This window comes from Schistocerca serialis, chromosome 5, assembly GCF_023864345.2.
Source record: "Schistocerca serialis cubense isolate TAMUIC-IGC-003099 chromosome 5, iqSchSeri2.2, whole genome shotgun sequence".
Lineage (NCBI taxonomy): Eukaryota > Metazoa > Arthropoda > Insecta > Orthoptera > Acrididae > Schistocerca > Schistocerca serialis.
The window spans coordinates 36,605,540-36,619,740 of record NC_064642.1 but is presented as its reverse complement, the minus strand read 5'-3'; the positions used below and the strand labels follow the sequence as shown (position 1 = coordinate 36,619,740).

General features: G+C 38.9%; 1 protein-coding gene across 1 annotated transcript in view; it reads right to left on the bottom strand.

Annotated features, from left to right (window-relative positions):
• LOC126481730 (titin) overlaps positions 1-14,201 on the bottom strand; it is a 534,189-nt gene that overhangs the window by 360,313 nt on the left and 159,675 nt on the right. Inside the window, exons 49-52 of the mRNA XM_050105683.1 lie at positions 13,488-13,675; positions 9,064-9,281; positions 6,520-6,778; positions 420-638 (exon numbers count right to left, since the gene is read on the bottom strand). Of these exons, the coding sequence (XP_049961640.1) occupies positions 420-638; positions 6,520-6,778; positions 9,064-9,281; positions 13,488-13,675 (884 nt within the window). The remainder of the gene's footprint in view (positions 1-419; positions 639-6,519; positions 6,779-9,063; positions 9,282-13,487; positions 13,676-14,201) is intronic.

Genomic DNA, 14,201 nt, shown 5'->3' with positions numbered 1-14,201 from the left:
ATTTCTTGTGATATGTTGATGATCATACTGATTATCCTTAAATAATTCCATTATTATCTATGATTTTTTAGCTCTCTACTGTAGTTGCATAAAATATGACTAAAAAGGTCTACCCATTTTTGTGAGTGATTCTCTATACCCATTTAAGCCACAGATCTACAGTAAATGCATTATGCCCTTGTTGTTGCAGCAAACCTGCTCTAAGCCTTTTGTGGTAACTTTTATGGTTCTTGATGTCTTATTGCTTTTTTTTTAATCATAACTCTGATTCTCACACTGAAGGCAGTTCCCAGTGGAGTGAACCAAATGAGTCTGATTTTACTTTTTTCATGATTCTACACAAAAATTATACAGAAAAACATGAAACGGCTATTCTCTGATTGAATTCTTCAGCTTAATATATATGAATGATTACTTACTCGAGGCAACTGTGAATCCAAGATGAGATTGGCCTTTGATACACATTTTAGTGTTGCTTTTGTGACATCCTGGCCTACTTTGTTGACTGCACGGCATTCATAAACTCCGGAGTTCTCTTCATAACAATATAAGATGTCCAAAATAACAATACCAAAGTCATGGAATGTTCTGTAACGATGGCCATGTGGGAGCTTTTTACCGTTGTAAAACCACTCAACCTGTAATGCAAACAATTGAAATAGATAATGCACTACACCAATATCTATAATGCAACTTGGGTTTCAGTACCCATTCTCAAGTGGCAATATGCAGCTAATGCTTAACTCCATCCCAAAAACCCATAATCACTGGCATATACTTCATCTGCATTTCCCATGACTTGAGTTCAGAGGTAAAGTATCAATTGATAGAAATTATCCTTCATAACGCATAAAAGCAGCAGCTGTAATTGGAATGATACTGCTACCACTAATTTAAAAAAGTATTTATTTAGAAGTTGTTAAATTGATAGTTAAAGGGAGAAATTAATTGCTTTTGCATATCTTACTGATTTGTGTACGATATGGTAGCCCATAAAGTGTATCTGATCACAGGCAAACCAAATTTTGATACCGTTTCTCCACACACAGCCACATTACTGAGTGATATATCTGCCTCCTTTCCTCCTCAAACTTGGTGGGCTGCTTTTAATCTGTGGTCTGAAGGATCTGCCCCGTCCCCCCCACCCCTCCCCCACACACTCCTCTTTCATTCTGTGTAGCACACTCCTCTTTGTAGTCTGAAGAAGAAACAGAAGTTAGGAGTACTGTATATTTACTTTCATGTGTGGCAGTAATGGAAGCTGTATCTTCCAAGTGGGTATTGGCAAGCACATGTGCCTCTGAATTTAATATTTTTTGCAGTAACAAGACAGTTATGTTTTACTTGTTTATGAAGTGTTTGTAATAGTAAATGATCACACGCTCCATGGAATATGCAAATGGATGTCAAAGAACTCCAATACAATAATGGGTAGAAACACATAATCCACTTCTTGTCATCTTTTACACTAAGCCCTCAAGTGTAAATTTTTGAAATTGTCAAAATACAATCAGTGTCACATTCCTTTATGCACTTGAAGGCTTTGAAGACTACTAAATTCATGTGTATTTCATCTGTCAACAATGATAAACTCAATTGTAATATGAGGCTTTATATGCCACAAATACTTGTTCCCAACATTGACGATTATGTGTACAAAAAATAGTTAGAATTTATCACCTAAAGCATATTGTGCCCCCTTCAACACCCAGTACCACTCCAGCCTGGAACAACTGAACCACATACTTTGCAAGGGCTTTGATTACCTCTAATCGTGCCCTGAAATGAGGGTCACCCTACCCAAGATCCTTCCCACCCCTCCTAAAGTGGTATTCCATCAACCACCCAACCTGCACAACATTATAGTCCATCCCTCAGCCACTCCCAATTCCAACCCCTTGTCATAGAGATGATATCCCATTGGGAGTCCCAGGTGCAAGACCTGCCCAATACACCTACACAGCACTTCCTATTCCAGTCCCATTGCAGGATTACCCTACCCCATCAGAGGCCAGACCACCTGTGAAAGCACTCATGTCATATACCAGCTCTGCTTCAATCACTGCACAGTTTTTTATATTGATATGTCTATCAAATAGCTGTCCACCTGGATGAACAACTACTGCCAAAATGTGGACTAGAGCAAAGTAGGCCAACCTTTGGCACAACATGCAGCTGAACATACTTGATTTCAATGGCTGCTTCATTACTCGAGTCATCTCTATCCTCTCATCCACCACCAGTTTTTCTGAACTGCGCAGATGGGAGTTACCCTTACAACACATTCTCCACCCCCGAAATTATTTCAGCCCCAACCTACAGTGAATTACTGTCCTCACACCCTCCACCTAACAGTTTCCATACCCACTGTCCTCTCACTTCCTCCCTATTCTCATCTCCTCCCCTCTTTGTGTGACGCCATCTGTCAATGTATCCACTCGTCTTTCTCCCTCTCCCCTCCTCTCCTTTTTCATCATCACCCCCCCCCCCCCCCAAACTCCCTGCCTCAAATCCTCATGATGCTGTGCCTGTTGGCATTCTAGTCATTGCACACTCCTCCAGAAAGTGTTCTTCTCTGCCCCCATCCATACATGGCTATTGCTTCCCCTTCCCCGCTCCCTCCAGATAGCTGCTTCCATTCTACATAACTGTTGCATTCCAGTCCGAGCTGCCAGAGACGGCAGTCACATGTTTGTAAGGTGTACTTGCTTGTGTGAATGACTGTGTGTGTGTGTGTGTGTGTGTGTGTGTGTGTGTGTGTGTGTGTGTGTGTGGTCTCCCAATTTCATTATTTTCTTTTTCCTTTTCCATCATTATCTGTCATCATTATCTGTCATGTCTTTGATTAAACTTCTCTTTTGAGCTTCATCAGTTTTCAGAAGCCAAAGAATCTTTCACACTTCTTATGGATGATTAGTAATCCATTTTATCATTTCATCAGTCATTTAGCTTCACTAAGCTACACATAAGTTTTTATTACTCTTTCTATGCCCACATATCCCTGAAATCATACTTGCTTAATTCTGAGACAATCCTGTATGAATTAACGACATCTTGATATGAATTTCAAATTTACATAAATAGATCCTCATATTGTTCTACATACCATATACCGTATTTACTTGAATCTAAGCCTCACTTTTCTTCCGGTTTTTGTAATCCAAAAACCCGTCTGCGGCTTAGAATCGAGTGCAAAGTAAGCAGAAGTTCTGAAAAATGTTGGTAGGTGCCGCCACAACTAACTTCTGCCGTCGAATTATGTAGCGCTACATAGGCATGCTTTGCAGGCACAAAGACAAATACTGGCAACAAAACCTCTGCATCAGTAAAAAAAAGAGAGAGAGAGAGAGAGAGAGAGAGAGAGAGAGAGAGAGAGAGAGAGAGAGAGAGAGTGGAAGATGAGCTTTTTTTCACCAACCCTACGTTCTGAATTTTTTCCTACCTGTGACAAGAGATCGTTGCTAATAAGAACTTTTATGAATTGTGAATCACATGCAGTATTCTTTTCACCATAAGAATAATGTACGAATATAAACATTTTGCCATGTATTCTTTCGTGTTTGCTGCTACCTCATTTAAATCCTGTCCGCCTAATAAACTACAAAACTAAAGTGAGACAACAGCAAACGCAGAATAATATACATATGTCATGTTTATAATCGTATTGTTCTTATGACTAATAGTGATACAGTCAGAAATGAAGCACGGCAATTGACAATATTTTTAAATCTAAGATGACTAATTTCTGTGCAGAATGTAATGTACTACAGAGGCGTCTGAAAAAATTTTCAACCGGAGAAAAATTTTCACTAAACTCTCGTTCAGAACATCTTCTATCATACGCAGTCTATTATTTGGTTCTTGTTGATCATTATCAAAGAAAGCAGCAGTGTAAGTAACAGCAAATGGCAAGCAGTCTCTTGCCATTGTGTCGCTAATGAGACAATTCCTCTTTTTTTTTTTAAGCGGCGGTAGCGCACACAAAAGCAAGTCGTAAACACTCACTATCAGAATGCGAAAAACAATGCGTGACACAGTACAGTAACGCATTTTCAGGTTAGAGTGACGTAAACATCTATAACAAAGAGAACGGCACTTACCAGATCAAAAAAAAAAGAAGCAATCAATTCAAACCAGACGAAGCACGTGAAAAAGGAATGGTACCCGTATAAATACGGATGGGGCACCTAACGCATAGCAATGGCTACATGGTAAAGCTTAACTGCTAAGCTTAAGACTCGAACCAAACTACTGTAGCTGTATAGTCATTCATTCGACCTAAATTGTGTCTCATATTACAGTGGACAAACTTTGTTTCGATTTGGATCTGCGGCCTAAAACTTTTCTCTCCCTTGGAATTTCGAGTCTCAAATTTCAGGTGCAGCTTAGATTCGGGACTTTTTTTTCCCCCTGATTTCGAGTCTCATTTTTCAGGTGCGGCTTAGATTCGAGTGCAGCTTAGATTCGAGTGCGGCTTAGATTCGAGTAAATACGGTACCTATACTGTGTTAACCCAAAACAAAAGATTACAAAATATTGATTTTTAAAGATATATAGGCTGGAAAGGTCTCTGAACTGTATTCACAACACAGGCCAGAACCAGGACTGACAAATTAAGATCACACACTGACAATATTGATGAAACAATACGTAAATTGCAAAAGTCATTGCAACAAATTTTTGTCTCATAAATGGTAATTAATTAAAAAATTCTGAAATATGCAAAAGGAAGGTTACCAGTAGTTCATATGTAAAATTACATGTAGGGAGAGGGATGAACACACACATACCACCACAAAGATACAGCATGCGGAAAAGATGAAAAAAAAGTTTGTGATTGCAAACATGTTTTACTGTCAATTGCAACAGTACACAATAGCACATTACAAACAATGTTCATTCCATGGCATCAGGAGTCTCTCCAAGAATCCACAGTAACATGACATGATGCTAGATGGCAGTCCTTTCCAAGAGAATGAAGTGTGAAGGGAGACCACAGTGTAAGTTGAGCATCCATTCAGGGTGGATGCTACCTGACTTGAATAGTGCTCTTATGTACAGATTGCAGTCCACTGTGGAAGAAATGTGTGACAATGCCACAAGGAGCTTGTGGAAGCAGTAGGAAATGATCCTCTACAGTACCGAATGGTTTCTTGGTAGGTAGATCCATTTGGGCACAGCAGAACTGCAACAGCTGACATGCACTGATCTGGGCGGCCTGTCAGTGTACACACGGACTGTGCTCATACCCAGATCACCAAATAATTGGAGAATGACAGATGACAGACGATGCAGGTATTACAGCACCATACTGGTGTTGAAAAGACAACACTCTACAGGATTTTAAGTGACACGCTACAGTTGCGTAAAGTTGTTACAAAGTGGGTGCCTCACAAACTAAGTGCAATGGAAAAGTGGACATGTTATGAAACTTGTCACACGCATTTAGCACATTACATGTAGGCGGGAGAAAATATGCTTGTGAGAATTGTCAGCATAGATAAATTTTGGGACAGGGCCTATGAGCGAGAACTGAAATGCCAGTCCACAGAATGGCATCATCCAGGTTCACCACACAGGCAGAAAATTTTCCACAATCATTCTACTGCCAAATTAATGGTCGCTATACCCAATGACATTAGAGGAGTGATTTTGTGCCATTCCATATCACATGGAATTCACTCATATGTTAATTCACTGCATTACTGTCACACTTCCTGCAATGACAACTACGATGGGCTATTCGCAAGAAATGTCCTGAACATCTACACGATGCATTAATTCTTCAGGACAATGTGAGAGCCCATATCGCAGCATGTGTATGGAATTTGCTTGTGCAATGGGGACAGGAAGTACTACAGCATCCACCATATTTGCAAGACTTATCTCCTTGCAATTATGACCTCGTATCAAAACCACAAAACCCATTGCGCAAATACGCTTTCAAACACATGAAGATACTGCCACAGCAGTGACAGCTGAGATCCAACAATTCACTCAGTTTGAGTCCACGGGCATTCAGCATCTTCCACAGTGTTGGCAGTGTGCGATGGATTCATTGTGAGACTATTTTTAGGGACTCTAAGATGTCGCAGGCCCATGTTCCTGCCCTGTACTGTTGTGTACTGTCACAACTGACAGTAAAACACATTTTAAACATGCTAGATCTTCATGGCGGCGTGTTTATTTATCTATCTTCCTGCATATAATGTTTACATTCGAACTAACCTTCTAATTGCATATTTCAGACTTTTTAATTTGTTACCGTATTTGAAATGGTTGCCACAACTTTTCCAATGACCCTTATATAATTAGTGCTTATTCTTAACAAAAGAAAAGTTATCAGTTTATCTTCTCATAATAATGTTACAAAAGTCTGTCTCTAAAAAAATAATGAAGCATATGTGATAAGATGAGTATGCCAATAGCAGCATCACACACAATGGAAGTTCACATTAAAAGCTTGCAATGGGAAAGAAAAGCTCCCCACATGCAATATTCTTAAATATTTTTACTTACTGTGAGGTTTGGATCATTGACTGGTGTAAGACGAGCCTCAAAGTGTGCACTTTGCCCTTCAACCAGGTTTGTGACATCTGATATATGTGTGGTAAAAACAGGTGGTTCAAGAACAGGAGTGGTTGGAGCCTGAGGTTGCCCACCCTGGGAGAGCTCCATTTCACGAATGCGAGCAAGTGCATCAGGCTGCAGACTGTCCAAATACACACCACCACGTCCAGAACATTTTATGGTTGCTCTTGTAAAGTCTTCCCCATACCTACAAAAATCAATTTCCATGGTGTACAGTCTGACTTAGAGAAAATAATACATGGATAGTATTTCTCAGCCTTAGCATAAATAAAAAACAAAGACAAAAAACATCCAAATAAACCAACAGATTGTCTCTAGCAGGAAGATTAAATTGTGACAAGTCTAGCACAGGAGAGAGGAAAAAATAATTGATTTATCCAACTATATCTTATACAAATTAAATGAAAATATGTTGATGGACAACATAAATTAAGTATTATATTACTGTACAATGTCTATGCTGACAATTGACCTAATACAATGTCTGTGTTGACAATGCATGCATGTCTGAAGCAGCACTATATAATGTGAATCTTCAATACCAACATTGCACAATAACATAATAAGTACGACATGCCTTGACTGGCTAAAAATGACCATCACATTGAATTTCCCTCCCTGGCGGGAATCACACAGTGTGGGTGCAAGCATTAGGAGATGTGGACACGTGTGCCATATGGACACTTGGGTCCATCCTGGAGGTGAGATTAGAAACCCAAAGTTGTTAAGGCGACCACTTGCTTACAGCGGGAAATTTGGGTTTGAGTCTCAGTACAACATCTGTTTTCATATATCACAGTAAATACTACAGCTGAAGTCAATTTAAGCTCACAATTTGTGAATCAAATTTCATAATACACACATCAAAAAAAGTTTTGCATCACCTCGGTTCCGAGAATTCCGGAACCTGTACAGAGAATTGAAATAGAGATCAACATAAACATTATTCTGCATTATTTTCACCCTTTTTATTGCTCATGAAAACCACACATTGCATGTTGTACCACCATACAGCAAGACCTTCAAAGGTGGTGGTCCAGACTGCTGGACACACCGGTACCTCTAATACCCAGTAGCACGTTCACTTGCATTGATGCATGCAGTATTTGTCGTGGCGTACTATCCACAAGTTCATCAAGGCACTGTTGGTCCAGATTGTCCCACTCCTCAATGGCAATTTGGTGTGGATCCCTCAGAGAGGTTGGTGGGTCACGTCGTCCACAAACAGTCCTTTTCAATCTATCCCAGGCATGTTCGATAGGGTTCATGTCTGGAGAACAAGCTGGCCACTCTAGTCGAGCAATGTCGTTATCCAAAAAGAAGTCATCCACAAGATGTGCACAATGGGGGCACAAATTGTTATCCATGAAGATGAATGCCTCACCAATATGCTGTCAATATGGTTGTACTATCAGTCGGAGCATGGCATTCACATAACGTACAGCTGTTACAGCAGCTTCCATGACCACCAGCAGTATACATTGGCCCCACATAATGCCATCCTAAAACAGAAGGGAACCGTCATCTTGCAGCACTCTCTGGACAGTGTGTCTAACATGTTCGGCCTGACCGAGTTGCCTCCAAACACATCTCTGACAACTGTCTGGTTGAAGGCATATGCGACACTCATCGGTGAAGAGAATGTGATGCCAAATTTGAGCAGTCCATTCAGCATGTTGTTGGGCCCATTTGTACCACGCTGCATGGTGTCGTGGTTGCAAAGATGGACCTCACCATGGACATCGGGAGTGAAGTTGCGTATCATGCAGGTTGAGTTTTCACACGACGTCCGGTTGCTGCATGAAAAGCATTATTCAGCATGGTGGCATTGCTGTCAGGGTTCCTCCAAGCCGTAATCAGTAGGTAGTGGTCCTCTGCAGTAGCAGCCCTTGGGCGGCCTGAGTGAGGCATGTCATCGACAGTTCCTGCCTCTCTGTATCTCTTCCATGTCCAAACAACATCGCTTTGGTTCACTCCGAGACACCTGGACACTTTCCTTGTTGAGAGCTCTTCCTGGCACAAAGTAACAATGCGGACACAATCAAACCACGGTATTGACCGTCTAGGCATGGTTGAACTACAGACAACATGGGCCTTGTACCTCCTTCCTGGTGGAATGACGAACTGATCATCTGTCAGACCTCCCCCCCCCCCCCCCCCCCCCCCCCCCCCCGCCCCCCTGTCTAATAGGCGCTGCTCATGCATGGTTGTTTACATCTCTGGGTGGTTTCAGTGACAAAGGGATTGTGTCTGTGATACATTATCCACAGTCAACATCTATCTTCAGGAGTTCTGGGAACCGGGGTGATGCAAAACATTTTTTGATGTGTGTATTTAAATTAAGAATGTTTTCACAAAGTGTAAAAAAGAAATGGTACACGATGGTGTTATAAGATTTCCGCTTTAAGCACTCAGCATTCAGACAGTAGCCTAATTTCTGATACATCAATAAATTCTATTATGCATACTTACTTGTTGCTCGCTCTGCACACATACTCCCCTGTATCGTGGCTCTGGACATATGAGATATCCATCACAACAAAGCCAAAATCAGATACTGATTTGATTCTGGAGGAGTGTCGCAGTGGCTCGCCATTGTGAAACCATTCCACTTTCAAGTTAGGATCTCCCACAGGTGTTAGTGTGCATTCAAAATGAGCAGATTCACCTTCTTTCAGATTCTCAAGACTCTGCAATTAAATTTTAGAAAGTAAATAACAGTTCTCTGTAAAAAGTGACAATTCATTAAAACTAAATGACTAAATCTGTACAAATATAATTTATTTAAATAATTTGCAAAATCAGAGCAAGTGCGAAAGTTTATTTTATAAGTTCACATCACCACTGACATCTATGTTGTAACATGAGCATTTCAGTCTACACGATCATTTCATATTAAATCAAATATTTTTGGTTAATGATACTTTGAAGTCATAGTTTTCACTGACTTTTTTTAATACCATATCTAAAAGTAACAATGCACTTATGAAATGCTACAAATGCCAACAGCTTTCAATGACATCAGGTTTTTGTTCCACCACCAAAAATTTGAAAAATTTGTCAGTTTTTCCCACATTTTCAGGAATGAATTTCAGTGTAAATTCAAAACTGTTGGATCTACAGAGCTGACCCTCATGTCATTTTAAAGCTCTTTGATTGTGTTTTAATTTGGTGTACACCACAGCAATACTGAAATTAATTTTTGATCTTGAAAAAATAAAAAATAAATTGTTTTTGAAAAGTAACTCTTTTATTTTTCTTAGAAAAATATATGTGTTTTTTAAAAATTTTATTTAGCTCTGATAAAATTTGAAAATGAGGAAAGGATGTGCTGAAATGGGAATTAACTTTTAAATTTAGCATTGCACCACACTGTTCCTCTCAGCAGTTCATATTGCAAGCAACGGTCAACAATTAAAAAGTATAGAATTAATGTTGTAGCTTTTATTCTAATATAGGATGGTAGTCTAAAAATTCTTGTATTTTCAGATATTGTTCCATGTACTACATACCAGAGATGTTATTAACTTCTTAAATATGAATTTATCTGTTTATATCTAAAAACAAAGATGATGTATCTTACCAAACAAAAGCGCTGGCACGTCGATAGACACACAAACAAACACAAATATACACACAAAATTCTAGCTTTCGCAACCAACGGTTGCTTCGTCAGGAAAGAGGGAAGTCTTTCCCTTTCCCTCTCCCTTTCCCTCTCCCTTTCCCTCTCCTTCCCTCTTTCCTCTTTCCTGATGAAGCAACCGTTGGTTGCGAAAGCTAGAATTTTGTGTGTATATTTGTGTTTGTTTGTGTGTCTATCGACGTGCCAGCGCTTTCATTTGGTAAGTCACATCATCTTTGTTTTTAGATATATTTTTCCCACGTGGAATGTTTCCCTCTATTATATTCATATCATTAATTTATCTGTTTACGTATTTTACTGGCAATATTAAATTTAGTCACCAATGAAGGTGATTTTGAAAAAGAAATATCTTCTCAGGCATTGTTGTTAATCTGTGTTTCATGCACAAAATGAGGTAAATCAGTTGTCCATGAATATTAAGAACTATTTATTATATAGAACCTGCATGCAACATTATATTATAATATCTAGGTGTGCATGAAGCAAATTTTAACTAAATCAGGAAATCTTCTGAGAAAGTTTGCAGGCCTACTGAATTCAAACCTAATTCATGTTACTCAACTTACTCTACCCATCTGTGAGTTATGGTACTTTATATATTTACCTTTATTTACAGGCAATGAATACAGAAGGTAAGAAGGAAGAAAATGATTGGACACAATATTTTGTTAAATGTTGCAATGCATTTAAACAGCACAGCCATTCAAAATCAAGTAAGAAGAATCTAAGGGGGATCACCAAATGGATATGATTTTCAAATTGTGTTATAGAATTGGATGTGGCGGTATGTGGCAACTTCTGGCAAAAGGTGTCAAAGTTATTTCATAAGTATATTCCTGGAAATCCAGATGAATATAAGGATGTTCCAGCAATGAATCATGACAATGATAGATTCATTGATGCTTCAGTTTTAGGAGGTAAGTTTTAAAAAAATCACAATTAATTAAAGAAGGCATCAGAGGAAAAATTAGGGAAACACACAAAGCCTAGTAGAAATCCTTGAATGACACTTGAAATGTCAAATTTAATTGATAAAAGGCGAAAATATAAAATGCAGAAATGAAACCAGCAAATTGGAACACACGTGTAAAAAATGAAATTGTTTGCATGTCAAAGACACAGCAAGAATGGCTTGAGAAGAAATGTTAAACTGTAGGAGCAGTCATGACTATTAGGAAGATAGATGCCACTTATAGCAAAACTAGAAATACCACTGGAGAAGACAGATGCAACTGTATGAATCATTACTAAGCAAACAAGAGAATGCTGAACAGCGGAGGAAGTATACAGAAAGACTATGTAAAAAAAATGCTGTTTGAAGAGAAGAGGAAGCACAGTTACATGAGGAAAGTGATGTGAAACTGTGAGAAGAATCTGACCAAGAACTGCAACACCTATGTTGAAACAAGGCTCCTCAAGTAGATTGTACTATTCAAAATTTTTAAGCTCCTTGTAAAATCTACCCACGACAAAACTGTTCCACTTGGTATGCAAGCAGGCAAATTACCCTAAAATATTGTAAGAAGTGTGGTACTGATAGGTGCATATACATAATAATATACACCAGTTCTCAGTAGACAATTCCATCTTTATTAACAGAATAGACAATACACTGTGAAATTCAAGTCAGAGGTATAGAGCGAACCGTACTCCGAATCAAAGACATTACTGTCGCCTGCTGCTCAGGGCAACGATATCAGTATTTACCGTGAAAGATGATAAATAGTCGCTACATAGCCACAATGTCAAAAAAATGTAATAATCCTAATACCAAAGAAGTCAGGAATAGAGGGGTGTGAATATTACAAGCCCATCAGTTTAGTGACTCATGGTTGCAAAATATTTATACAACTTATCTATGAAACAATAGAATCTACTGTAGAAGCCAACCTGGGAGAGATCAGTTGGTGTTACTGAGAAATATAGCTATAGTAATTGATGAGGAAGTGAGATAAGCATGTAAACTATCTCTAAGTAACTTAACCGAGCGAGGTGGCGCAGTGGTTAGACACTGGACTCGCATTGGGGAGGACGACGGTTCAATCCTGCGTCCGGCCATCCTGATTTAGGTCTTCCGTGATTTTCCTAAATCACTCCAGGCAAATGCCGGGATGGTTCCTCTGAAAAGCCACGGCCGACTTCCTTCCCTAAACCGATGAGACCGATGACCACGCTGTCTGGTCTCCTTCCCCAAACAACCAACCAACCTAAGTAACTTAATCTTTCAACAGAGTAAGCAGTAAAGGAAACTGGGAAGAAATTTTGAAAGGGAATTACATTTAGAGAGAAGAAATAAAACCTTTAATGGTTGCCAATGACATAATTCTGTCAGTAACAGATGAGAACGTGGAAGATTGACTGAACAGAAAGGAAAGTGTTTCAAAAAGTGGTTATAAGTAGAACATAAATAAAAGTAAAATGAGGTTAAGAAACTGTAGTGAAATTATGTCATTTGGTGCTGGGGTGCAGAACAGAAAATAATCATAGCGTGTAGGCTTTCATGGCCAGCGTCTTCAGTAATTAAAACTTCCGGGCTAAGAGGCTGTAGTCCAATAGTAGAAATACTTCTCCCTGACGTTTCGTTGCCAGCTGCGGGCAACATCATCTGAGGTGAGTCTACGACTGGCTGCTAGGCCGTGGAGGTCCTGTTTATATAGTGCGCGTAGAGGGCGCCACCTCTCGTCACGAGAGGTAGTGTGTAGCAAGTTGAAAATTTGGGCTGGCCATGGAGCGTGCTCATATAGCCGAAGAAATTAAGGTAACCACTTGCATAAAGTGCGAAATCGGGATTCAAGTCCCAGTCTGGCACAAATTTTCACTTGTTGCCACAGAATTATTTCAGTGACCTCACGCAGCTGATGTTCACATTTCTCTTTCCTCATAGTTACAATTTTCTTGAATGGACAATACATTTAGCTGTAAATTGATTTGGCAAAAGCCCATATGCTATTGGCGGCATACATTTCTTGCGCAAATTACAGTTACACGACCTTGTCTGAAAACTGTTGTCAGTTTGAATTTAGTTATGACTACACAAAGAGTTAATTCAATGACCTTGTAACTGTTATAAATCTAGACAAATGGAATGTTCTCTAGACATCAAACAAAAAATAATATGTGTTGACTACTTCAAGTTACTGTAATGGTAATACAAGTTTAATGTCATTATCACAAAAAGATTATGACTGTATCTCATTGGTAGGGATAGCCATCATTTGATGCAATATATTACCAAGAGTCACTTTTCACTTACCTGAATGTGTGTTGTAAAGTGTGGTTTCTGACCCTTTGACTTGTCAACACATTCCAGTTCAACACTGATTTCGGCACGGCCCCATTTGTTTGTTGCTCTACAAGTATAAGTGCCGGAATCTTCAATTTTAGTTCCTAATATCTCTAGGACAACCATCCCAAATGCATGTACAGTTCTAATGCGGTGACCTGCAAGTAATAAATGTTTATTTTATTTTGTATTTCATTTACTTTCACATCCTTTTATCTGAAATTTAATATGAATAGTTAACTATTGGAAGAGTTTTCATAAATGACATCTTACAAACATGGAATAAATAGTGATGAATTCAGAACATAAGTTTCATTACAGAGAAACAGACTTGGTGGGGAGGGGGGGTGGGGTGTGGGAATTCTGGTGTAGAATTTATTGTGAATAAGAAAATAAACACAATATTGAAGCAATCACAGAGAGAATATCAAGACTCGTTTTAAAAATAAACAAAATGTAGTCCATAAAAATTATGAGCTCAGAGAAAAACCAAGAAATTATAATAAATTCATCTGCGAAACAACAATGAAAAACTTACTGCAAAAAGTAGGATGAAACCTAAAGAATGATATTTCAGTGGTAAATTGTCAAGTATGATAACAGAAATGACAGAGGTCACTTAAAGAAATTTCCAAATTAGCCTTAACAAACATTGGGACCTAACTATAACTTACATTACTGCAC